Below are 25,808 nucleotides of genomic sequence, written 5' to 3'. Positions count from 1 at the left end.
AACTTTATTCCAACAATTTGCACAACTACCAAAATATTAAGAGGCAAGTCCGGGAATATTGCTTGTATTTATTTCCACAACAGATGGCAGAACATTCTAGCACCCCTTTTGTGAAGGTCAGAAAGCAAAATGATCTCTTGCATCTCACTCGATCTCAAAATTCCAAACAGCTGCAACTCATCACTTGGTTAGAAACAACTATCACTCCTGGATAATGAGGCTATTAACAGATTGATCTATCAGCCAGCGATGTACAAGAGACGAACTGAAGTCAGTCATGTGCTGAGTAACCCCATCAGGAGATGACTGCATAACTCACAAGTGTCGAAGTTACAAGTGGGCTATAGTCATCTCACACTTGGGACTATTTATTATATTACAGTCAACTGGGATGTACTCTATAATACTTAAATTTTAAACAGCATTTTGCAGTCCAGAAGAATAATTTAAATCTTCTTTTTGATGCCACCTTGTTAGGCCTTTGTGAATTTTATGTCTGCTGGTATTTTCCAACTACAGGGCTGGATTTTTGGCTCCATCGGAAGCAGGCAAGAGCTAAAAATAGCCGCGCTGACCAGGGTGCTGGTTGCCCAGTTCTATCCCACCTACAGGCTATTTTTGTGGAGGAAGAATCAGGGGCCGGCAGGGCTACCCGCCCCACGCGGCAGGTAGCCGATCAGGCTCATTGAGGCCAATTAAAGGAGGCTGACTGGAATTTTCCTGTCAGCTTCCCGGTTCCCACAGGTGGTGAGGGCCAGTTTAGGTGCTTGGAGGCGGCCTCCCGTTGACAGGCCAGGAGGTGAAGGCCAGTGCTCCAAACAGGCTTCGTGAGCCTCCCTGCCTGCCTGAGTGCAGGAACAGCCACCGGCCTCCCTGTAGAGGGGTTCACAGTGGCGGCTTGGCTGCAAAAGCCATTTTTTAATTAAATATTTTTAACAATTGGAGAGAGGGCACCTCCATCTTGAAGCGTCCTGCCTCTTACTTGCCTTCCATTACAGCCTGCTCCTCCTTTCAAGCTGGAATTCCTCTGAACGTCCCTCCAGCTTCAAGAACCCACCTGCTGTCTTTAATTGGACAGTGAACCTGTCTCCTGGACAATTAAGAAGGAACCCCCAAGAAAATCACAATGAGTGACTGTTTGCGCACCCCCCCCACCCCAAGAGGCAGGTTCAGTGCCCAGAAAAAGTCCCAACCTTTCTGTTTCCCGACACCAAAGGGAAAATCCTGACTTAGTATCTTTTTCTTGTCAATTTTCACCCATTCTCTCCTCTGATGAAGATGGTTCCACAGCCCACTCAAAACTTCAATCTCATAACATATTCTTCTTCTGCAGCCTGTTGCCTCCAGTGCCTCACTTAAGCATCCATTTCTTCATCTGAGCTTGGTCAGTGAGTATTAGCAGGCTATTCAAATATGAGGTTCATTTTGTCCAGTATGACACTTATGTCCTCCTGAATTGAGAGGTGTGGTTGATGTCGTGGATACGGACTTTAAAAAAGCCATTTGATAAAGTACAGCATATTAGACTTGTCAGCAAAATTAAAACCCATGGAATTAAAAGGACACAAAATTGGCTAAGGGACAGAAAGCAGAGAGTGATGGTAAGGGGTTATTTTTCAAACTGGAGGCAAGTTTCTGGTAGTGTTCTGCAGGCTTAGGTATTAGGACAACTGCTCTTTTTGATATATATTAATGAACTGCAGGAATAATTTCAAAGTTTGCAGGTGATACAGAACTCGGAAATGAAGTAAACATTGAAGCGGATAGTAACATAATCCACAAGGACTGGGCAGACACTTGGCAGATGAAATTCAACGCAGAGATGTGTGAAGTGATGCATGGTCAAAGGAAGAATGAGGAGAGATAACATAAACCAAACAGCACAATTTTAAAGGAGGTGCAGGAACAGAGAGATCTTGGGGAGGTTATGTAAACAAATCCTTTGAGGTGGCAGGACAAGTTGAGAAGGCTTTTAAAAGAACATTCAGGAATCTTGGCTTTACTAATAGAATACAAAAGCTAAGAAGTTATGGTAAACCTTTATGCAACACTGGTTCGGCCTCAGCTGGAGCATTTTGTTAAATTCTGGGCACCACACTTAAGGGAAGACGTCAGGGCCTTGGAAATGGTGCAGAAAAGATTTACTGAAATGGATTGGGGATTCTGGTGAGACTGTAGAATCTGGGGTTGTGCTCCTTACAGCAGAGAAGATGAAGAGGGATGTTATAGAGGTGTTCAAAATCATGAATGATTTTGATAGAGTGAATAAGGAGGAACTGAAGAGTGACAATTCAATAGCTCTACTAAAGAGGCACAATGGGCTGAATGGCCTCCTTCTGTCCTATGATTTTTTGAATGAGGATAATTGTAGTGCACTTACTGCTTCCCTTGCTGAGATTAGCTAACTCAGCATAGACTGGGGAATGGATCTGAAATCTTTGTGGTCTATGTCGCTTGACATTAATTGAATTGTGGGACCATCAGGAAGTGCAACATATTTTAGAAGTGTAGACAGTATCATTACTGAATCAAATGGGCAATTAGATACATGCCAGACTTAAGGCATCTGAGCAATCAGAAGACATTGAAAAGATTGAATTTGTTTATTCTGGAGAACATAAGGTTCAGTGGAGATATTACTCAGGATTCTTAAAAGTATAGATAATTTAACCCAATTAAGATTCCTCCACAAAAATAGCCTGTAGGTGGGACAGAACTGGGCAACCAGCACCCTGGTTAGCGCGGCTATTTTTAACTTTTATACTTTCCTATACATCATGTGATTCAAACAAATAAAAACAGATATGTTGGAAATGGACATCAGATTCACCAGAATCTACAATGGGAAAGGACAGATGACGGTCCTGGCTGAGGACTTATCAGAACTGGAACTTAACTATAAAGAAACTCCTTTCAGGACTGAACAAAACTAAGTGGGGAGCAAGGGAAACAGACGAAAGTCAAGAGTTCTGAATGCTGACTACTGCGAAGTAATTAATGGAGTTAATAGCCTTTTAAGTTTTTAAGATGTAAAATGTAAAAAGAAATGCTGAATGATAATTGAGTAAAATAACCCTGGTGTATTAAAAAGAAGAGTGCAAAAACAGTTCTGTCTGAACAATATCTCAGAAAGTTAGAAACACAACTTCTACTACACCAGTGATATTTTCTATTTGCCACAACTACCATTCAATGGTTCGGAGAGAGATTAAAAATCTGCCAGTTACTGCCAAATCAGAAGTAGTTGTTGAGATGTAGACCCACCGTGACTAAGAGCTGAATTTTAAGTTTTGAATGCTGGAGTAGGCACAAGGCATGTCGGGGGATGGAACGGCCGACCGCAAGCAATTCAGTGGCAGCCAGGACAGGCCAAGACTAATGAGGCATGAGCTCCGACCAATTGCGTGGTCGGAGTCAGGCCCGGACATGGGGAGCATGGTGTCAAGTGATGCCTTGGCAGGGTCTGGCGCCATTTTTAAAGGGCTCTGCATTGGGAAGGTCTGGAAGAGAAGGAGGTGACATTGTATGATTAGAGATGGCTGACAGGAGACCCTGTGTTGCCCCATGCTTTCCTGATGCCTCCATCCAGGTGTTAGTATAAGCTATCAGGGAGAGGAGGGACATCTTGTTCCCAAGGGACGGGACGAGGAGACCGGCGAGCCAAACCAAGCAGGCCTGGCTCCAGATCGCTGAGGAGGTCAGCAACCGTGGCATAACCCCGTCCACATGGATACAGTACCATAAGCGGCTCAATGACCTCACCCGGGCTGCGAAAGTATCATTTAATCCCTTCAACCTTTTGGGCCTTGCATCTGTCAAAGTCGGACATTGCATTTCAATGAGAGCAATCTACCCACCTCCCAGATGGGCGCTAAGGGACAGAGGATGCAACATGTCCGTCATTGGCCTGTCACAATGGCTCTGAAAGCAGGCCACCTGTCATATTTGAATCTAGCGAGATCCCTGGGAAGGGAACACATACAGGAGGAAACTGTGTGCCCCCATCAGTAGCAACTGGACTGCCAGCAGCCTATGTGTTGGGATTGATGTCGCTAGGGGTCCAATATCTCCCTTCCCTCTGTCTGCAGGAGAAGATAGTACATGATCACGGGGGGCGGGCGAAGACCAGAGGTGGGCTGCCATTGCTGCACCTCCTTATGCCGATGGAGGAGGAGGCCATGGAATTTGCCGGATCAACAGATGGAAGGAGCATTGCAGACGGAACGTCAGGGGCACCCTCCTTAAATAATAAGTAGGGTATACATGGGGCACAAAGCTGCATCTGCAACGATGGAGCTATGTTGCTCATCAAGCATCCGGTGCACACAGGGGTCTGCATTGTAGGGGTGTCTGCAATGGAGGGATGGCAGGCCCTTGACCCTTGCAAGTCTTTGTTCTGTCATGGAGGTCAAGCTGTGCCAAATCAGACACCAGTGGAAAATGCTGTGGATCCGGCCACCTCTGAGGGGGAGGACGGAGCCTCAGAGGGTCCATCAGCACCTCATACTCCTCCACGAGCGCAGATACTTGCACCTTGGTGGGTTTGTGCACTAATTTAAATCTGGGCACAGAATCTGGTGAGCAGGGCACACATGCACCCGAGTAGCTGACAGAGACAGTGACAGCCCAGACCTCTGTCAGGCAGAGGATTGTTTTTCTTTCTTTTTTAGCACTTTACTCTGTATCTAACCCCATTTTTTTTCTTGGTGGCCTTTATACCCCAGGCCCCTTTTATTTTGCTTGAGGGGACCTTTATTCCCAGGCCCCCTTTATAGACATTTTAAATAAATAACTTTATTAAAATCGAATAAATAAAACAGAAACTCAAATTAAAATTGTATTTTCAGCATTGATGATTCACTCCAGTCCAGTCGCGGAAGAGTTGGAGGACTGTGGGAGGCCAGGCCTATGCTGAGCCCCAAGCACATGCTTTGCCTCTGGCTTTGGCAATAACAAGGGAAATGTTGAAGCTGCAGCTAGAGGTACAGCAACAACTGCCAGAGATACCAGAGGCTATGCGTGCCCAGCGTGGTGATTGGAGAAGTCCGTCAAGGCCTTGACCTCAGTATTGTCTCCGACTGGTGCATAATTGGCCTCCTCCATTGAGAGGTTGGCGGATCTGATGGAGAGCCATAGCCAGCTGAGCACGCAGGGTTTGCTGGATATTCGTGCAGACCTCCATACCCTTGTCCAAACCATGGGCGCAAGGCAGCAGCGACAAGCCGAGAAGGAGACAGGGGACTTCAAGTCACCACCAGGTCCTCTCAGGTCAGCAAGGAAGCAGAATGTCTGCCTTGATAGGAAGGAGGAATGCACAAGTCCCACAGCAAGACGCTCCTCTCAGGGTGATCCTGGTGCTGGCAGCAGCTCCTCTGCCAGTGTTGTCAGTTCATCCAACATCCCAGCCAAAAGAGGACGGTACTGCTTCTTTGCAGGGGGCCCACAGCATGCTGCGACTGTCCAGGCCCAAGGCATCCCGAGGATAGCCGCCAAGGTCATCCGTAGCCGTGGGGCACCAAGGTTAGCAGGCAACCTCCACCTCAGCTGACAGCGCAGGAGTTCTTTTTTTTATTCGTTCATGAGATGTGGGCATTGCTGGCTAGGACAGCATTTATTGGCCATTCTTAATTGCTCAAGAAGGTGGTGGTGAACCACTGTAGTCCACGTTGGGTAGGTACACCCACAGTGCAGTTAGGGAGGGAGTGCCAGGATTTTGATCCAGCGACAGTGAGGGAACAGCAATATAGTTCCAAGTCAGGACAGTGTGTGGCTTGAAGGGGAACTTGCCCTTGTCCTTCTAGGTGGTAGAGGTCACGGGTTTGGAAGTGCAGTTAAAGGAGCCTTGCTGCATTGCTGCAGTGCATCTTGTAGATGGTACACACTGCTGTCACTGTGGTCGGCGGATTTTAAGCGAATTCAGAAGTGCACCTAGAATCACTAGGTTTTCACGGGTGAGCATTTGTCTATCATTACACTGTCCACCTCCATTATGACTGTAAATAAATCTTTACTACTAGGCATGGACTCCTCCCCCTATCCTCCAGCAAGGACTGGACCCTTCAAGTAAGAAGCTGGAGGAGATTGCTGATGCTGCAGGGGCTTGACTCTCGAGTCTCACCAAATCAGCTACACGCAAATGTTCAATAAAACAGTGCATCGTTAAGGAAGGAATGGTGAAAGATTACAGCATAAAGTAAGGTCTTTATTGGATAAGATACAAGCACCATAAAAAGGATCAAATGAAAATAAGGGCATCGTGAGCCTCCCTTGCATGTCCTTCATGTTCAATGTCATGTTGCCCCTGGGATTCTCTATCTGGTCTAGCTTGCCATCTTCTCACTCCACATCCTCATCATCTGAGAAGGCAGCCCGCTCCTCACTTTCCTCATTGCTCATCGGCTGCTCCCTCTGCAGTGCAAGGTTGTGCAGCACACAACAAACAATGATGATACGGGAGACCCTCGCTGGGCATACTGGATGGCTCCCTTGGACTGATCTTGGCTCCCTTGGACTGATCTAGGCACCTGAATCTCATCTTCAGCAGACCAATAGCCTGCTCAGCGGTAGCTCGTGTTGTGTCATAGCAGGCATTGCACCCTTCCTCTGCATCAATGCGTGGATTGTGTAAGCACCATGTCTTCATTGGGTAGCCCTCGTCTCCAAGAATCCATCTCTGAATGCTGGAGGGAGAGCGGAAAAGTTCAGGTGCCTGGGACTGCCTCAAAATCTATGCAAAATGTAGGAAGCATGCGCAAACCTGCAGGATTAATTAATGGTGGTCGCACACCAGTTGTACATTGAAAGAGTGGAAGCCCTACCTGTTGATGAAAGCCACTGGCTGGTGTTCCAGAGCCTTGATGGCCACATGCGTGCAGTCGATGACCCCTGCACCTGGGAAGATCCAGCGATGGCCCTGAAACCAATGACCCTCTTTGCTTGTGTTGGGATCCACGCGGAAGCATACATAATCTCCAGCCCTCCTTGATGCACTGATGTGCCGCAGACTTCAAGATTCAATAAATGTCCCCTGTGGATCCTTGGAATGGTCTGGTGGCATAGAAGTTCAGCGCCACATTGACATTGAAGTGCTACCCAGTCCCCTGGGACACAGCTCATGATGCATCATTGCACACAGGTCAGTGATGGCCTCCCTGGAGAGCCATAGTCTTTGTTGGCACTGCTTCTTGGACATTTGCAGGTAGTTGAGCCTCAATCTGTACACACTTTCTGGACGGTACCTCCTTCTGCGCCGGCCACTTCCCTTGCTTTCTCCTCCTCACCCTTCTGCCATGTCTGGAGGCCGCTGAGGTCCCTCCTGTCGGCTCATAGTCTGTTGCGGTGCTGCTGAAGGTGCTTGGCCACCTGCTCCCACTCCGGTGCACTTAGACTTCAATGGTGTTTCCGAAGCCTGAGTGAATGAGGCCCAGGATAAATGGCCTCTCTCTCAAATACAGTCTTTGAGAGATCCCTGTCAGTGCCGCCCTCTTGATGCCCACGTGACCGTTGCCCAGCTGTCACCTGCCCGTTGTCCTCTTGAATTCGATCTCCTGCAGCGCAACCAACCTTATCCTCACTGGTGAGCTCAGCCCTCCCTTCGTGGCCCTTCCAGGCCCTCGATGTTTTCCCTTCCAATGGCCTCCCTTCCTGGCAGGCATGATCTGCCATCTCGATGTCACCTACTATGAGGTTCCGTGCATCATTTATAAAATTGCATCGGGCACATAAAATCGCTTTCAATTTGCCATTTAGCTAGCTTAATTACCCACCCACCACATCGCCATCAGACCACCGCCCTCCATGTTTGCCACCATGGACAAAATCGGGATGGAACCTCATGATTGATGTGTCCCGTCCCAATTTTATGCCCCCTCATGCCTCCATACCCGTCTACACATTCCCCTAAAATTCAGCTCTAAGGATTGACCCAAATTGAATTCACGTAGGACACTTACTGCAAATAGGCAGAAGAGACTTTCAATCTGTTAGTCATGGAAAGTGCTGAGATATGAAAGCCAATTCTACCGTCTTGAATGTGTTCTAGGGCAAGTGTTAATACTGCGCTAATAGATTAAGTGGCTTCCGCAATTCAGACACACTATTTAATAAGCATTCATTTTATTGAAATCTTCTACAGATTAAAATTTAAAATAAGTAAATAATAATTCTCATACCACTGACCATCTAATAAATAGCTTGCTGATGTATCAGTCAATATACCACCAGGACTACTTTAATTTTATTACAGACCGAATGAGTGGTTGTTCAGAGCAGGGAAACTGAACCAGGCTGCTGTGAAGGTGACTGCGCTTACGTGATCTCTTAAAGACTTTGCTTACACGGAATTAATTCTAGCCTCTTTTACTTTTTTCCCCTGAAATATGACTCTTTTATATCTCAATTAGGTTCCTACCTAATGCAAACATGTTACTGAAGAAACAAAAATATGTTATAGCTGAAATATCATAGTGATTTTAGGTTGTCATGGGAAAATACATTGCATGTTGTATATTGCATTCCATTCTAAATAAATTAACATTTTCCCTAATTTACTTTACAGATGCTCTCTGAACATTGATACTTTTTGCACCTTAAGAATTCTCTCACACACAAGATGAGCATTAGTGATATCGTTAGGAGCTCTGGCTGTGAGGAATTACAGAGCCCAATTACAAGAGATATGCTGAATTTAGTGGAGATGCTTAATCATATTAACCCAGGGCTAAATGTTGATAAGTTTCAATCATAAATAATTATTCAGTCACTCCACACTGTCTGACTCAGTATAACTCCTCTCAGCCACTTTCCTCAAGGATATTGTCTGCACTTGCTGTTCAAAAATATCTATATTTAACTCACTAGAAAATCAGAAATAAACAAAATGATGTTAGTTATGTTATGAACAGTAATATTTTAAGGGGTTTGAATGGTACAACTGTCAACAGAATTGCACATCTGGCAATCAGTATGAAACCAATAGCATTGCATAGAATGCAGGAATTCCTTCCATTCCCTGGTAAATATGTGCTTATACTGCAGGCTGCTGCCTAAATTTGCATATTATCATTCAAAGAGTCCTCTCCTGGAGTGTTGACCTTTCTTTTCTCTTTATAGATGCTCTGTACTTTCAGCACTTTGCTTTATTTTATATTTCCAGTATTTGCAGCGGTTTCTAGACATTTTGTATTGCAGTAGAGGGTTAAATGCAGCAATGGGGGACCTTCCAGGATACTTGCAACGGTTACAGAAAAATAGTTATTGCATCACAACATATGCAAAGGGCACTAAATTCAAATAATAAAAACAAATGTTATATTATGTGGCTACAGTGATATGAAAATTGAATTTTGTTTTTTGTCAAAGTGAGTATAATTTTGGGACTGTTCTGTGAAATAGCTATTTGCCTGGTGAAACTGGGCACAGAACAAAAACAGAAGTGTGTCCTAACCAATAGGGAGGGGCAACAAAACTCTAAAGCAGCCATAAACTTAAATAAACCAACTGGTGATGTGTAAACAGCCCACATTCTGCATTGCTCACACAGCGTCTCCAATGGCCTCACAGACTCTGTATATGGGTACTCCAAGGTGGTCGGGCACAAACTTATAGGTCGCTATGCACTGTATTGATAATTAACGGAGGATCAGCTACAACAGGGAACTGGATATACAAGTGAAAAGAAAAAAAATGCAGGGCCTTGGGCAAAAAGCAGGTGAGAGAGATTAATTAGATAACCCTTACAAAGAGCCAGCAGACACAATAGACTGAATGCCCTCCTTCTATGCTGTAGGATTCTATGAATATCATTTGATCGACGATTTACCATCTTAAGCAATATAAAAAAAGTTTAGAAATTTGAGTCACAAAATTTATCACATTCTGTATACAAGTTGTTACAATCAATTATAAACAGTTTAAAATTTAATTAGGAAATAAAGGAACAAGTTATGTTAAAACAATGGACAACAACTCAAATCATTATTAACTGTCGCTGACAAAGATGAAGAAAATTCCAACACCGAAAATTGACTTTACAAGTGGACATGTTCAAAATTCTGGTTTAAGCATTGGAGTACTTTTCAAATTCTAGGCTTATTTTGAGCTGCAAAGTCTGCACCTTAATGTCAGCTATATAAGCGGAAGCACAGTAGCCGTGGAAAATTCTGTACCTCACTTTCCAATCCTTCAGACTGATGTAGGGGAGGGAGGAAATCAAAGAACATGTTGCATTACACCAGCATGAGTACTCCACAGATTCAAGATTCAGTATTGCCTGACATGCAAATCTGCCACTGTCAAATATGATCCTGTCCTCAGCTTTGCATCACATTATAGAAGAGGAAAATCAGATATTGTCCCTCTGATTCTGATCTCTAACTAACTAACTCACTCAAGTTAGACTGCAGAGCTGTGTTGGCGGTGGCTGTAGAGAAATAAACAACAGGGACTGTCGTCTAATTCAGATGAAGATAATTTTGTGGGTAACTGACAATTAAACAGGAAAACTGAACAGAATAAAATGAAAACAATGACAGTAACATACACAAGGTTTAGATAGTTATGCTGATTAAATTATCATGTATCTTTGTCAATTGACAGCTCTTTGGGGTAAGGATACACTGCATCATCTAATGGTGATGTATGTAGTTTCCTATTCTGCATGTGCGTATTTTGGTAAATTCCTTCAATTTACACTCAATCTAAAATCCATTACAACTCTAATACATAGCTGCTCTAAAGACCAATACAAACTGTGCAGTGTCTTTTGAATTCCTGTGGCACCATGCACGATTCCAACTGAATAATTTTAGCAACCTGAGATGTCCTTATTTTTTTTCCTTTGGAAGCGAGTATCAACAGGATCAAAACCCCTCTGCTTAGCTCCAAAGAGTGCCCAGGGTGGTGTCTTTGCCATGTAATCTTCTGCAGAGAATATCTTGGTGCCATTGTTCTCCTCATAATCTTTGATGAGGTGCTGAAAGTGGTCATAATTTATCCAAGTCCACCATTCTCCATCCACTTTGAACTAAAATAAGGAACAGAAAACTTTAGTAATACAACTATTCAAATGAAAAAGAGATTGAATAACTGTTCAATAAACCTGCATTTCAACGTGTTGTGGCTCAAAGTAAGTGATATTGACTAATGACTGGAATTTGTGATATGCCACCAGGTCACGAACTGGCATTAGGTCTAAAACTTTATCAAATAAGCGAAGTAAGTGAGGATCAAACACCATTATTAAGGGAGATAATTTGAGTAATAGGTAAGAAAATCTGCTTCTGGACATGATAAAGAAATAAGACCTTGCATTTCTAGAATGTTTTACATATCCTGAAGATGTCCCAAAGTACATTACCGCCAATTAAGTGCTTTTTGGTATGTTGTAATGTAGGCAAAGCAGCAGTCAATTTGCACACAGCAAAGTCTGACAAAAGGCAATGAGATACACATCCAGATTATCTGCTTTAGTGATGTAGGTTGAGGGATAAATATTGGCTAGGACACACAGTATCACAGAGCTTTTAAGTCTATATGAGAGGGCAGTTGGGGCCATGGTTTAACTTCTTACCCAAAAGATGGCATCTTCAACAGTACAGTACTGAAGTGTCAGCAGAGATTTTCAAACTGGGTGCTGTGACGAGGTTATCAGGAGACCAAGAGGAAACATGGTTTTTGTCTCTCAAATCCTGGAGATTATTAGTGCATAGTATCAAAACATCAATGATCAATGTGCCAGGACCACATCTAGCTCTCAGGTATATAAAAAATATTGTTTCTTAGAAAGATATGAATATCCTAAATGGGGCACAGCAAATTTTGTTTGGGAACTTCTGCCTAGATTGTGTGCTCAAGTCTCTGGAATGGAGCTCCTGAGAACTTAATGAAGTAGCTAATGAAATTGAATGCGTTCAAGCAAGCATATTTTGGGTATCCTTGGAAATAGGGAATGTGCCAGAGGACAGGTGGAAAAGAAATGTGACACCAATCTGTAAAATGGGGTACAAAGACAACACAAGAAATTACAGGTTGATCAACCTAACTTCCATTGCAGGGAAAGTACTGGAGGTCATTTGAAAGGACATATACAGTGAATGGCAGGACCCTGGGGAGTGTTGAGCAGAGAGACCTTGGGGTGCAGCTGCATGGTTCCCTGAAGGTGGCAACACAGGTAGACAGGGTGAAGAAGGCGTATGGCATGCTTGCCTTCATCGGCCGAGGCATTGAGTACAAGAGTTGGGACGTCATGTTACAGTTGTACATAACGTTGGTTAGGCTGCAGTTGGAGTGCTGTGTGCAGTTCTGGTCGCCGAACTACAGGAAGGATGTGATTAAGCTAGAGAGGGTGCAGAAAAGATTCACAAGGATGTTGCCTGGTTTGGAGGGCTTGAGTTATAAAGAGAGATTGGATAAGCTGGGTCTGTTTTCCCTGGAGCGAAGGAGGCTGAGAGGGGACATGATAGAGGTATATAAAATTATGAGAGGCATAGATAGGGCCGATGGCCAGAGTCTGTTTCCCATGGTAGGGGTGACTAAAACTAGAGGGCATAGATTTAAGGTGAGAGGGAGGAGGTTTAAAGCGGATCAAAGGGGTAAATTTTTCACACAAAGAATAGTGGGTATCTGATGAGCTGCCTGAGGAGGTGGTGGAGGCAGGAACAGTAGCGACATTTAAGAGGCATCTGGACAAGTAATGAATGAGCAAGGCATAGAGGGATATGGAATTAATGCAGGCAGGTGGGATTAGTATAGATAAGCATTATGGTCAGCATGGACGTGGTGGGCCGAAGGGCCTGTTTCTATGCTGTACGACTCTATGACTCTATCATCCGGAATCGTCACGGAGAGGACAGTAAGTAGGGAATAATATGTTGTATTTTAATTTATTTTTATTTATTTTGCTCCTTTGAGTTATTGTCTGCGAGCTCACCTGTCATAATCATAATAATATGAATCCCATTTGTTTTGTATGTGTCACCTCATCAGGAATTCACCACCTTTCCATTTTGCAGTGTCATCTCAGGACAAATGTTATGAATGCTGCACCATCAAACATGATCAGAATGAGATCAATGGAGCAGGAAAGTGTGCTGGTCTTTTTGCTGTTTGCCAAGATACACCTGCCAATGCGAATTAATATTCTTTCAAGTGCTGCTACTTCTACTTTAGGTACGGTACATATTTCATCTTGTATAGTTTTATATTCTACAGATCATAAGCCCTAATAGATATCTTTTCTCATGCCTTTACTCCACCTCAATAAGTATGTCATCCATCAGCATTTATCAAGGGAGTAGCTCATTAAATAAGGAATTCAATTTTATTGTCTTTGAAGAAAGGCAATCTAATGAGAGGTATGCAGCTTAATTAAATCTTTCTGACTATCAAAAATAATTGTCAACACCATTACATCTATCCATTAAGGAATTTGTTAACTGCATTAAATATTATTGCTCTCCCAGCCTCAAGGCACAGCTGTGAACTGACTGTTCAAACATCTGTCACAATTCCAACGGACTGCATCATCTTAATTCTCTGAATGTTGCAGGACCCCGTCAGTTTCCAAATATGTTTTTTAATTCGTTGATTACTTGAAGCACTGCACATGGTGGGGCTACTCTTGACTTTAGGCGATAGCATAAGAAGGGCAATATCGATAATGATGTCAATGAAAATCGAGAGAAATGCACATCGGGCATCAATTTCCACCCAAAATCAAAGCTGCCCCCAGTGAGTCAAGATTAAGTGGAGTGGGGTTCTTCAGGTGAAGTGAGGTTAAAGGATGGGGATAAATTGAACTAGGTTGTACAGGCATGGTTCAGTCCCAATTCTAAAAGTTATATATATTCTGTCTTTAGTTCTATTAAAAATGTCTATGTCCATGTTTATAATGGTAACTGTCCATGTAAACTTGACACGATACATACAACCTCCTGCTATTAATGGCACTACAGCATCTCCACAGACAGATGTAATTACAGCAAAACAGGAATAGACAATTTACATTTATAGTGGAGACGTGGAATGTGTAACAGAAAAAAGTTAACAAAGTGTTCACATACAGAAGAATATTCAATGTATTACAAATAGATGTAAACCCAATAGTCAAAATTAGAGGGTAGGCTGATCAGCTCCAAGACCTGCTCCAAGACACACACCATCCTGATTTGAACATATATTGTTATTCCTTCTTTGTCCCTGGGTCAAAATCCTGGAACTGCCCAACTAAAGTTATTGTCACAGGGCCATCAGCAGATAGACTACGATTACTGTGGTTCAAGAAGAATGCCCAACATCATTTTCTCAAGGGCAACTAGGGATGGGCAATAAATCAGATGCATTTCAGGTTCCTAAAAACAAAGTGTTTATTGTCCCCTTTTTTAAAAAGTCCTCCCCTTCGTACATTCCTCAACACAATCCAGAACAAAGCAGCCCACTTAACTGGCATCCCATCCACCACTGGCATACAGTGGTAGCAGTGTGTACCGTGTACAAGATGCAGCTCAGCAACTTGCCAAGGCTCCTTCAAGAGCACCTTCCAAATCCAAAAACCCGATCACACAGAAGAACAAGGGCAGCAGATGCATGGGAAAACCACCAACTGCAAGTTCTTCTCCAAGCCACACACCATCCTGACTTGGAAATTTATTGCCAGTCCTTCACTGTTACTGTCGTTGGGTCAAAATCCTGGAACACCCTCCACAAAAGCATTCTGAGTGTACTATACCACAAGACCTGCAGCAGTTCAAGATGTCTCACTACACCCTCTGAAGGGCAATTAGGGATAAGCAGTAAATGCTGGCCTTGCCAGCAATGCCCACATCCTGAGAATATTAAAAAAACACACATGCCTGTCTCAGCCATCCAAGTCAGAAGCTGATCATAGAGTTTTACAGCACAGAAACAGGCCATTCGGCCCAACGCGCCTGCGCTGACCATCAAGCACCCATCCAATCTAATTCCATTTTCCTGCACTTGGCCCATAGTCTTGTATGCTATGGCGTTTCAAGTGCTCATCTAAATACTTCTTAAATGTTGTGAGGGGTCGTGCCTCTACCACTCCTTCAGGCAGTGTGTTCCAGATTCCAACCACCCTCTGGGTGAAAACATTTTTCCTCAACTCCCCTCTAAACCTCCTCCCCCTTACCTTAAATCTATGCCCCCTGGTTACTGACCCCTCTGCTAAGTGAAAAAGTTCCTTCCTATCTATCCGATCAATGCCCCTCATAATTTTGTATACCTCAATCAGGTCCCCTCTCAGCCTTCTCCGCTCCAAGAAAAACAACCCCAGCCTATCCAGTCTCTCTTCATAACTGAAATGCTCCAGCCCAGGCAACATCCTGGTGAATCTCCTATGCACCCTCTCCAGTGCAATCATGTCCGTCCTATAGTGTGGTGACCAGAACTGTACACAGTACTCCAGCTGTGGCCTAACCAGCATTTTATACAGCTCTAACATAACCTCCCTGCTTTTATATTCTATGCCCCAGCTAATAAAGGCAAGTATTCCATTTGCCTTCCTAACCACCTTATCTACCTGTGCTGCTGCCTTCAGTGATCTATGGACAAGCACCCCAAGGTCCCTCTGACCCTCTGTACTCCCTAGGGTCCTACCATCCGCTGTTAGTCCTCCCAAAGTGCATCACCTCACACTTCTCAGGATTAAACTCCATCTGCCACTGCTCCGCCCCTCTTAGCAGCCCATCTAGATCGTCCTATAATCTAAGGCTTTCCTCCTCACTATTTACGACACCACCAATTTTCGTGTCATCCGCGAACTTACTGATCATACCTACTATATTCTACAGTGGAAGAATCTTTTTCCCCCCATCGGACGGCTGTGCAAGTCCAAGCAACACTGGACTGTAAATTTGCAAGGACTCTAATCTTTTCTATTTTAAATGTTGTTTATATCTTCATCTCCACTGTTTGTGAAAGCCACTTTTTAATCTAATTACAAAAATTACTTTGAGTGGAAAAGAATATGAGAGAAATTGTAACTAACAAAGCTCAAATTCCCACAACCTTTGATTAACAAAATGTGTTAATCTGGCTGTTTTGCAATCCAATCAAAGCACTCATTGTTGCTCAATCTCTTGCAGCAATAGTCAAACAATTCAAAACTACTCCTCATGCTCCCTGGCCTCTGAAGGTTGCCTCCTGCTCCACAGAGAAATTCAAAACTATTTAAGTAATGGGAAGGGGGACAATAAAGCAATGTTGAAACTACTAAATGAAACTTAGACTTAATCTATGAGAGACTATGATAATCGCAATCAAAGGATACTATAGGTAGAAATGAAGCATTTGCACAGGATCCCTATAGATTCGAAAATAATTTGGAACAGGCTGGTAAAATTCAAATTAGAAAGACACTGACAGCATGCATCCTAGAAATATCAGGGAAATCAGATAGGGAAAAGTCAGAGAGGAGAAAGTAGAGGTTTGGACCACAATTGTTCAAAACATCTTGGATATGGAAACTGTGCCATAGAGCAATGCTGTGCAGGAAGGGCGGAAGGGATAAAACCTTCAACAATAGACCTGTTAGCCTAATATAGGTAATGGATAAGCTTCTGGAGGCCATAACACATGATAAACTAATACTCGGAAAGTGCCTCAGAGGACAGCATAACTACCCGACCCGAACCCGACGGGACCCGACGACATGTGTCGGGTTCGGGTCGGGTCGCTCTTCCGGGTCTGGCATTCAGGCTCGGGTCGGACACAGTGACAGCCAGGACATTAAGGTGGGAAACACAATGCACTCGTCTGAAGTGAGCGATTCCTTCCAAGGTAGAGCAAAACCTCTTCAATAAAGTTTATTATATTCTGGTTGTTGGGTCAGGTGCAGAAAAAAATGAAAGGATTCGGGCCGCGTCAGACTCGGGTCGGATGTGGTTCTGTTGGGCTTGGGTCGGGCTCATTTGCAGACACGGGCCTGCCTTTACCTCAGAGTTCCTGACTCGCTGCAGCTTCGCCACCACCTACAAGGCACAAATCAGGAGAACGAGGGAATATTCTTTACTTGCCTGGATGGGTGCAACTACAATAACATTCAGAAGCTCAAAGCCATCCAGGACCAAGTGGACTGCTTGATTTACACCCTATCCACTAGCTTTAACATTTGCTCCCTCCACTAGCAGCGTACCATGCTTGCAGTGTGTACTAACTACAGAATGCACAGCAAGAAGTCTCTAAGGCTTCTTTGGCAGCATTTCCCAAACCTGAAACCTCCACCAGCTAGAAGAACAAGGGCAGCAGGTGTATGGGAACACCATCACCTTCAAAGTTCCCTCTAAGCTGTGTGACCCAAAGGTTTCCGAACAAGTCGGGTCCTTTAAGTTGCCGTGTAAAAAAAATCTAAGCATCCACACACTGAAACAAATTAGCCGTGCACTACAAAAAAATTAGAGGATAGGTTGTTCACCTCCAAGTCCTGTTCCAAGTCACACACCACCCTGATTTGCCCATACATTGTTATTCCTTCTTTGGCCCTGGGTCAAAATCCTGCAACTGCCCAACTAAAGTTATTGTTACAGGGCCATCAGCAGATGGACTACAATTACAGTGGTTCAAGAAGAATGTCCAACATCATTTTCTCAAGGGCAACTAGGGATGGGCAATAAATGCTGGCCTTGCTTGTAACATCAGTGCAGAAGGTGCATAGAAAATTTACTGAAGTGACATAAGGGATGAGAAGCTTTGGTAGGTATGAGGAGAGACAGAAGAAATTAGAACAGAGAAGGTTAGAAGATATAATAGAGGCATTCAAAATTACAAGGAAATTTGATATTGCAAATTGGGAAAAAAACTATTTACACTGATCAGTGAATCAGCAACTAGAGGGCATAAATTTAGATCAGCGCCAAAAGAAACAATGGAGCATTGATACTATAGTTGTGAATTGGGACCGATTCTCATCATTAGCCAAATTCATGGTAAAATTTCTCTGCTTTATTCCAATCAAGTACCTTAACCCCAATCTCATAAAGCATTACTATTCCCAGTAATTCCTGCATACAAAGCTATGAGAAATGCATTATACTTAGCTTAAAGAAAACCCAATATTTTTGAATTCTGCCTGTTGCATATATTTTTTGCTGTTTCACATAATAAATCCATGGTGGAAAAAGCACCGAACTCAAACCAGCAGATTTTCCACATGCTTAGATTTGAGTCTGGATATGGGATGAAATGTTAGTCTGTATCAGATTTGTGAACTCATGACATGCATTGAAAGTGGCTACCTACAATCTAGAAATATCAAATATCCATGCATTTCAATACATTCCTTCACAGTAACACATTGACCAATCTGTTTAATGCTGCATTTCATGATGTTTATGAATTATTACCTCATGTAATACCACTGGTTTCTGCATCATTTGATTTCTGCAGTACAATTACATTAGAGGACTGCAGTGCAGATATCAATATTCTATTTAACCTGATGCTGTACTGCAATGAAAAATGAATGTTAATAGAAAACAGCCAAGCCTGATGCCCACAACATCAAGATAGGCTGTAGACCTAAATGGTTGCAAGAAATAGTAACACTGGTATGCACTCTGGATTCTATTGTATCATCCCACATAATCCACAGCAATGACCTCGATATCCGATCTTCATATTGCTAGCCTTGTGTATTTTCTGCAACTAACTGTCCTTTAGACTGGGGCCCAGAGTGACTTATATTTTCAGATTTGGAGTCAAACAAGCAGTAAGAGAAATGCGTATACTTGACTTAATAAATCAGGTACCATTTTTATGGGTCTATTTCTTCTGTATCAGAATTTGTTTGGAAGTTAAAAGTGGCACAGAATTGAGGAAATGCTGGTGTAGCATGTCAGTTTGAATGTCCCTTCTCCATTGCGAGTTATATTTTAATCAAGACAGATTAAAGTCTCCTCCCTTTAACAGCGCACTCTCATTTCAGGATATTGCACTGACCATTTATACACAGAACATCTTGGAAAAGAAGTTACTTTTCAATGCGGAGTTTTAAATCATTGTGCATACTGTCACGCTCATGCAAAGAACAGTTATGAACTAAAGTAAACTGGAGCTATTATGAACTGTAAAAATGAACTGATGAACTAAACTCCAAAAAATGGAAAACCTTTTACTGCAGACAAGATGGAGTAAGAGGTCAGGTGACCTCTCCTGTACTGCTAATATACATAGTGACTGTTGGAGACAAAACCCATCATCACGTCAGGACTAGTTCTGGGAAAGGAAACGCTAAACAGCCCATCCAATGCTAAATGGCTCTTATCTTTAAGAATGGGGTTTACAAAGGCCTTCACAGACAGGGAGACTCCAGATTCAAAGCTAAGGTAATAGGTGGGACATAACACCATTTTATCAAGATAAGCCACATTCAAACTCCATTGTATAACAATGACCACACATTCAAAGACATTGTATGAACACACCAGGGACAGCATCTATGGTCACCTGACTGAAACCACCAAGGTTCTCTGAGGGTTTCAGAGTTTTCTGAAAGAGAGACAGAAAGCCAGCCCACCAGGAAGCTGAGAGATCCATTCCAGCCAAGAAGACCACCCTGCCTGTAACATCTTTAAACCACAGAGGCAGAGACTGCAAGGTGACCTTGTAGTGAAACTGTAATAGATTCTCGTCACCGACTGTCATGATCCAGTAGTTTTTTTTCCGGGAATATGCAGTGTACCTTTAAGGCTTGCAAAGTATCAGTACTGCTTTAAGAACCAGCAAGCCTCAGGAGTTAGAGAAAATGCATTTTCGGTTGCCATTGGATACAACCATTTGGAGACTGCAATTCAAAGAGTGCATTCTCATTACCATGGATACAGCCACTTGGAGTGAGTATCAAGCTATACATTTCAATTTTGAACTGGCTTTTAGTTGAAGACAGTTTGTTCTGACTGAACACAGACAGCTGTGGTGTTAGCACCTGAAAAAAGAGCTCTCAGCCATTTAAACTGAAGGAAGAGAATTTTAGCCTGTTTAATTATCTCTCAAAATTCTAAAAAAGGTCAAGCCAACACAGAGATCTCTGTTAATTTAAACTGAAGGAAGGGAAGTTAGACTATGACAATCTTTTATCCCTTAAAAACTCGAAAGTCAGATTTATTCTATTGAAAGTGTTCGCAAGGTGTTAATTGTTGAAATCCATCGCTGAAGAAGGAAGTATCACTTACTGTATCTCTCTATGACTCTACTGCTGGAATTAGATTACGGACTGTTATAGAGTCATAGCGTTTTACAGCACAGATACAGGCCCTTCAGCCCAACGCGCCTGCGCCGACCATCAAGCACCCGTCCAATCTAATCCCATTTTCCCGCACTTGGCCTGTAGCCTTGCATGCTATGGCATTTCAAGTGCTCATCTAAATACTTCTTAAATGTTGTGAGGGTTCCTGCCTCTATCACTCCTTCAGGCAGTGTGTTCCAGATTCCAACCACTCTCTGGGTGAAAACATTTTTTCCTCAACTCCCCTCTAAACCTCCTGCCCCTTACCTTAAGTCTATTCCCCTGGTTACTGACCCCTCTGCTAAGAGAAAAAGTTCCTTATCTATCCTATCAATGCCCCTCATAATTTTGTATATCTCAATCAGATCCCCCCTCAGCCTTCTCCGCTCCAAGGAAAACAACCCCAGCCTATCCAGTCTCTCTTCATAACTGAAATGCTCCAGCCCAGGCAACATTCTGGTGAATCTCCTCTGCACCCTCCCCAGTGCAATCGTTCAATAATAGTTTTCAAAAGAGAACTGGATAAGTTCTTAAAGGAGAAAGAAATTACAGGGATATGGAATTTCAAACCCGCGACCAGGGCAGAAAATGCATGGGGACATCACCACCTGCAAGTTCCCCTCCAAGCCACACACCATCCTGACTTTATATATTGCCGTTCCTTCACTGTCGCTGGGTCAAAGTCCTGGAACTCCCTTCCTAACAGCACTGTGGGTGTACCAACCCCACATGGATTGCAGCAGTTCAACAAGGCAGCTCGCCACCACCTTCTCAAGGGCAATTAGGAATGGGCAATAAATGCTGGCCTAGCCAGCGCCGCCTACATCCAATGAAAGAATAAAACATCCTTCCTATAGTGTGGTGACCAGAACTGTACACAGTACTCCAACTGTGGCCTAACCAGCGTTTTATACAGCTCTAACATAACCTCCCTACTTTTATATTCTATGCCCCGGCTAATAAAGGCAAGTATCCCATATGCCTTCCTAACCACCTTATCTACCTGTGCTGCTGCCTTCAGTGATCTATGGACAAGCACCCCAAGGTCCCTCTGACCCTCTGTACTCCCTAGGGTCCTACCATCCATTGTTTATTCCCTTGCCTTGTTAGTCCTCCCAAAGTGCATCACCTCACACTTCTCAGGATTAAACTCCATCTGCCACTGCTCCGCCCATCTTACTAGCCCATCTATATCGGCCTGTAATCTAAGGCTTTCCTCCTCACTATTTACAACACCACCAATTTTCGTGTCATCCACGAACTTACTGATCATACCTACTATATTCTACAGTGGAAGAACCTTTTTCCCCCCATCGGACGGCTGTGCAAGTCCAAGCAACACTGGACTGTAAATTTGCAAGGACCCTAATTTTTTCTATTTTAAATGTTGTTTATATCTTCCTAGTATTTAAGAATTTAGTTTTTCTAATTAAACAGTTAATTTGTTGATTTAAAGACACCTGATTTGGTTCGCCTCATTCAGGGGTTAATAGATGGTACAATTTGGCTGGGTCTTTCTTTAATTTGGAAAGTTTTAAATGATGTTAGGCGATCTGTGGAGCGACAAGATTGAATTTGCAGTGCATTTCTCCCACCACATCAGAATCGTATATTTTGATCGAGGGCTTTAACTGGAGCGGTCAGTCATAGCACCGACTTTGACTGAATCTTAACCAGAGCAGTCTGCAATACTCCAGCGAAACAAGAAATGGAACACCAGGCCTACATCACTGTTAAAAATTCCTGCTGGAAAACCAAGACAGTTTCAAAGTGAACTCTTTTTACAACAATTGGACTATAATACATGCTATCCTCTAATCTCTATCTCTTCTTGTGTGTGTGCATGTGTGAGTGGGTGAGGTCGCGAATATTTTCTGGTATTATTTAATAAATAATTCATCTTTCTTTTAATCCTACGAGAAAACCAGTTTTTCTGTTTATTTGACCACTAATACACTCAGGGACTAAAACAATACTTTAAAAACACTGTCTGAGGTCAGTCGAGAGGTGAACAGTGGAAGCCATCCACACCATTTCCTCCCTGTCTGTAACAATACACACGAGTTATAAAGATGACACTGAGATGATAGGTGATTAAAATACTTATAGGTTAAGCTTTTATGTTGCTTCTCCATACACTGAAAATAATCATCAATATGTTGGACTATCTCAGCAATTGATTAACAACTTACACCGACTGTGTTGGGAAGTCCCTTCAGGCTATGCACAGAGGGTGACAAAACACAAAGACAAAGACAAGCAGTCAGCCTTGGTCTGCAAACTATAAGAGCAAGATTTTGCTAGGTTCAAAAAGCAAATTAATTTGATTAAGCCAAGCAAGAAAACCCACTGATGTGGAGAAGCATAGCATGTTTATTATTTTATATTATCATGCAAAATCCAGCTGTATTGTTTGAACTAAAGGAATCCTATCATAACTGTTGCTCTGTAAGTTTACGCACTGTAAAATAAAGCATCTTAACAATTCCTATCTAGCCTTGCTGATCTTTTGAAGAGATGTAGAAGCCCATTTGCAAAAGATATAAATATCCAATTCAGGGATACTATTGTTACAAAATAGAAAATCAAACAAGCTCCCAGAAGATGTCTGATATTGTAATATAATATTCATTTAAAATCACTTGGTTTATTAGTCTTCATATCTTCTATGGTGCAAGTATTTAATACTGGTTTACAGATATAATCGAAATTTCATATTGAAAAGTAACAGAACTGTGGATATTTACAGATTAAATACTAAAACTTAAATGATACTCACCTTTTTGTGCGCAATGAGGAGGCAGTTTGAATGTTCATGTTCACAAGCAATTTCATAATCTATCAGAAGGTCAGCCAACTGCTGGACGAAATATACAACCTCCTCATGCCATGGAACATTAGCCATAGTCAAATTACTTGCTGAGCTTTCACCACAATACGTCACTCCCTAAATAAATAAAAAGATATTTTCAATGTACCATTCTTCTTACATGACCTGACACTGTACAGCAGAGCCATCTGTTTAAATCAGGGTTTCATTTAAGCTTTGTCCCACAGAACAATTCTCCATGAAATGAGTTTCCAGGCTATGCCATGAGGGGTGGCACGAAAACACCAAGTACTTCCCTATGTAAGATTATTAAACATTTAACCCTACCAAAGAACTTTTGTGGTACAGTATAGTAGAAAAATGGGGCATATTACAAAAGATGCCAAGGTAGAGGGACTGTGGGAAATCTTGTCAACCTGTAACAGGCTCACTGCAGCTGAAGCTAAAGGTCCTTGAAAACTGTCTGAGACTGTCTACTGTCTAGCAGGAATGCAGAAGCCTCTCTCAAGTAAATAAGAGACCATGAGATGTTGGAACCTTGGGATGAGGAGAAAATAAGACAATGGTGAATATGAAGGGCATTAGGTAATTATGTAAGGTTGGTAGCAGCCAATGAACAAATACCTGATTGGCCAAGAAGGGCATGCACAGGGCATGACAGCCATGCGGATGAACATGATTGGGGTGGGGTTAATTGAATAAGAGCCAGGATAAAAGAGACCCTTCCAATCTGTGGAAAGAATCAGAAACAAGCACATTCAAAAATAAGATTGTTGGCCTGATTTCCAAATTACACTGCCACATTTGCATTAATGGGGACTGGAAACTACTTTGAACTGATGCAAAATAATTATCTAACTGTATAAGCAATGACCAAGTAAGAATTATATAATATATAAAAAGTGCCAATTAATGAGCTAATAGTATTATCCAATCTTAGAGTTCAGAAAAGCCATTTGACATTATCGGAATCCCTTAATAAAATAAGTGTCCTGTAACTTTTCCCAGTATCTGTATTTTACTAGGTAGCTCACAAGACTCCAAATTGATGAATCACATTTATTGAGATGGCAACTGATCTAGATATGTTATTTTCTGAAGATGTGAATTATATAGCGGATCCTCAATTTTTTTTTTAAGCATCAATTTTTTTTGTTGACATTCATCCTTATTGCTTTACGTATTTAGCATGAAGTGCCCTTGAATGCAGACAGGAAATTAGTTCATGGTTCTTTAAAATCTTTAGCCAGAATAGAATCCTGCACACACAGTTTTGATCACCGACGGCTTTAGTCTGCAAATATGAAACAGCAGCAACATTACTGTTAATTTTGCATTTTGTAGTGGTTAGTTGGTAGCACAAGAATGACAGGGGATAAGATTATGTGATCTGGTACAGGAAGAAAGCGTTTACAGAAATAACGCTCACAACCATAGCAAAATATCACTGAGAACAAAGGGGGAAAATGCATGGGATCAGTAATATGTAGATTATCAGGCTGAACAGATACTCTGTTTTCAAGTGCTATTAATACTGCTAATGTCTACAATAAATTACTATAGAACTGGAGCTGAATTTTACCAGCCCTTGGAGACAGGCTGGGAGGCAGGAGGCCTCGGTAAATGGTAGAGAAAGGCATTGGGAGGGGAGCCTGGCGTCTCTCTGCCGCCATGGGGGACATTACCAGCGGCGGGTACTAAGTGGCATGGCCGCCCACCGACCAGAGGAGGCCGGTCAATTAAACCAATTTGGATGTAAACTTTACCACGTAGAGTTTATACCCTCAGATACACCCAGACTTCACAATTGTACATGGGCAACAGGGAAATTTTGATTGAGCTGAAGAGAGCAGCGTTTCAAGTCACTGGGAATTCAAAACCTGCATCAGTAAAAATAAAATTTAAATTTATAATACTTTTCCATAGCGATGGCATGCTTGCTAAGAATATAATTTTATTATATATCAGGGGCAATCTGATTGTTAAAACTGCAGTCAGCAATGCTCAACCATAGTGGGCAACAAGTTCATGTACACTGCATAGAATTACATACAACAGACAGCACAGAAATAGGCCATTTAGCCCAACTAGTCATTAACAGCTTGAAATTTCATCTGAACCGCATCATTAAGTATTGACGTGCAAATCCTTCACATTTTTCTGTTATCCTACATTTAATGAATTTACAGTTCACACATACAAAAATTTAAAAGTCAAAAAATCTGATTGTAACAAGTGTGTTGTGTGCACACACAGTGTACAGAGGGTATCAATCTGTAAGCACTGTAAACACTTCCTATTACTTTATTTAAATAGTAAAGAACTAATTCACCTCCCATAGCATTGCTAATGTTGAGTCAGAGATACATCGTCTTTAACACTAGGAGCGCTGTCAGCAAAATGTGGTGATGGAGAAAAGGTTATAGATGCTGTTTTCAGCATTTCTTGCTTGTGGCTCATATTTCCAGCGTCTGCATTTTTTTAATATTGTATTCTACTACCATTAATTTGAGTTAGAGTGCGAGCTCTTCCCTGGGAGCATACTTTTTCTAAACTGAAACATAATCTTTAACCAGAGAAACAAGAAGGCATTCCCGTGTGCCTGGGTGGAACATTCTGCTGGCGCCAAATCAAACCTGAAGCTGGTAAAGGAGGAGGGAAGAAGTTCATGTTCTTTGACGAGACACAGAGCTCACTCACCCAAATATGAAAGTATTTTGACCAGTATTCTACCAGAGAGAA

The 25,808-nt window shown here is 42.4% G+C and overlaps 1 protein-coding gene across 2 annotated transcripts in view; it reads right to left on the bottom strand.

Moving 5' to 3' along the window:
* Positions 1-8,098: 8,098 nt before the first annotated feature.
* The window catches only part of tyw1 (tRNA-yW synthesizing protein 1 homolog (S. cerevisiae)), a 160,324-nt gene continuing 142,614 nt past the window's right edge, over positions 8,099-25,808 (bottom strand). For both annotated transcript variants that reach the window (XM_068010279.1, XM_068010280.1), the window contains 2 exons: positions 23,016-23,183; positions 8,099-11,023 (listed from right to left, as the gene is read on the bottom strand). In XM_068010279.1, the coding sequence (XP_067866380.1) occupies positions 10,805-11,023; positions 23,016-23,183 (387 nt within the window). In that variant the 3' untranslated portion in view covers positions 8,099-10,804. The remainder of the gene's footprint in view (positions 11,024-23,015; positions 23,184-25,808) is intronic.

Source organism: Heterodontus francisci, chromosome 30, assembly GCF_036365525.1.
Source record: "Heterodontus francisci isolate sHetFra1 chromosome 30, sHetFra1.hap1, whole genome shotgun sequence".
NCBI classification, from domain to species: domain Eukaryota; kingdom Metazoa; phylum Chordata; class Chondrichthyes; order Heterodontiformes; family Heterodontidae; genus Heterodontus; species Heterodontus francisci.
Note: the sequence above shows the minus strand (reverse complement) of the source record. Positions and strands in the feature narration are given on the sequence as shown.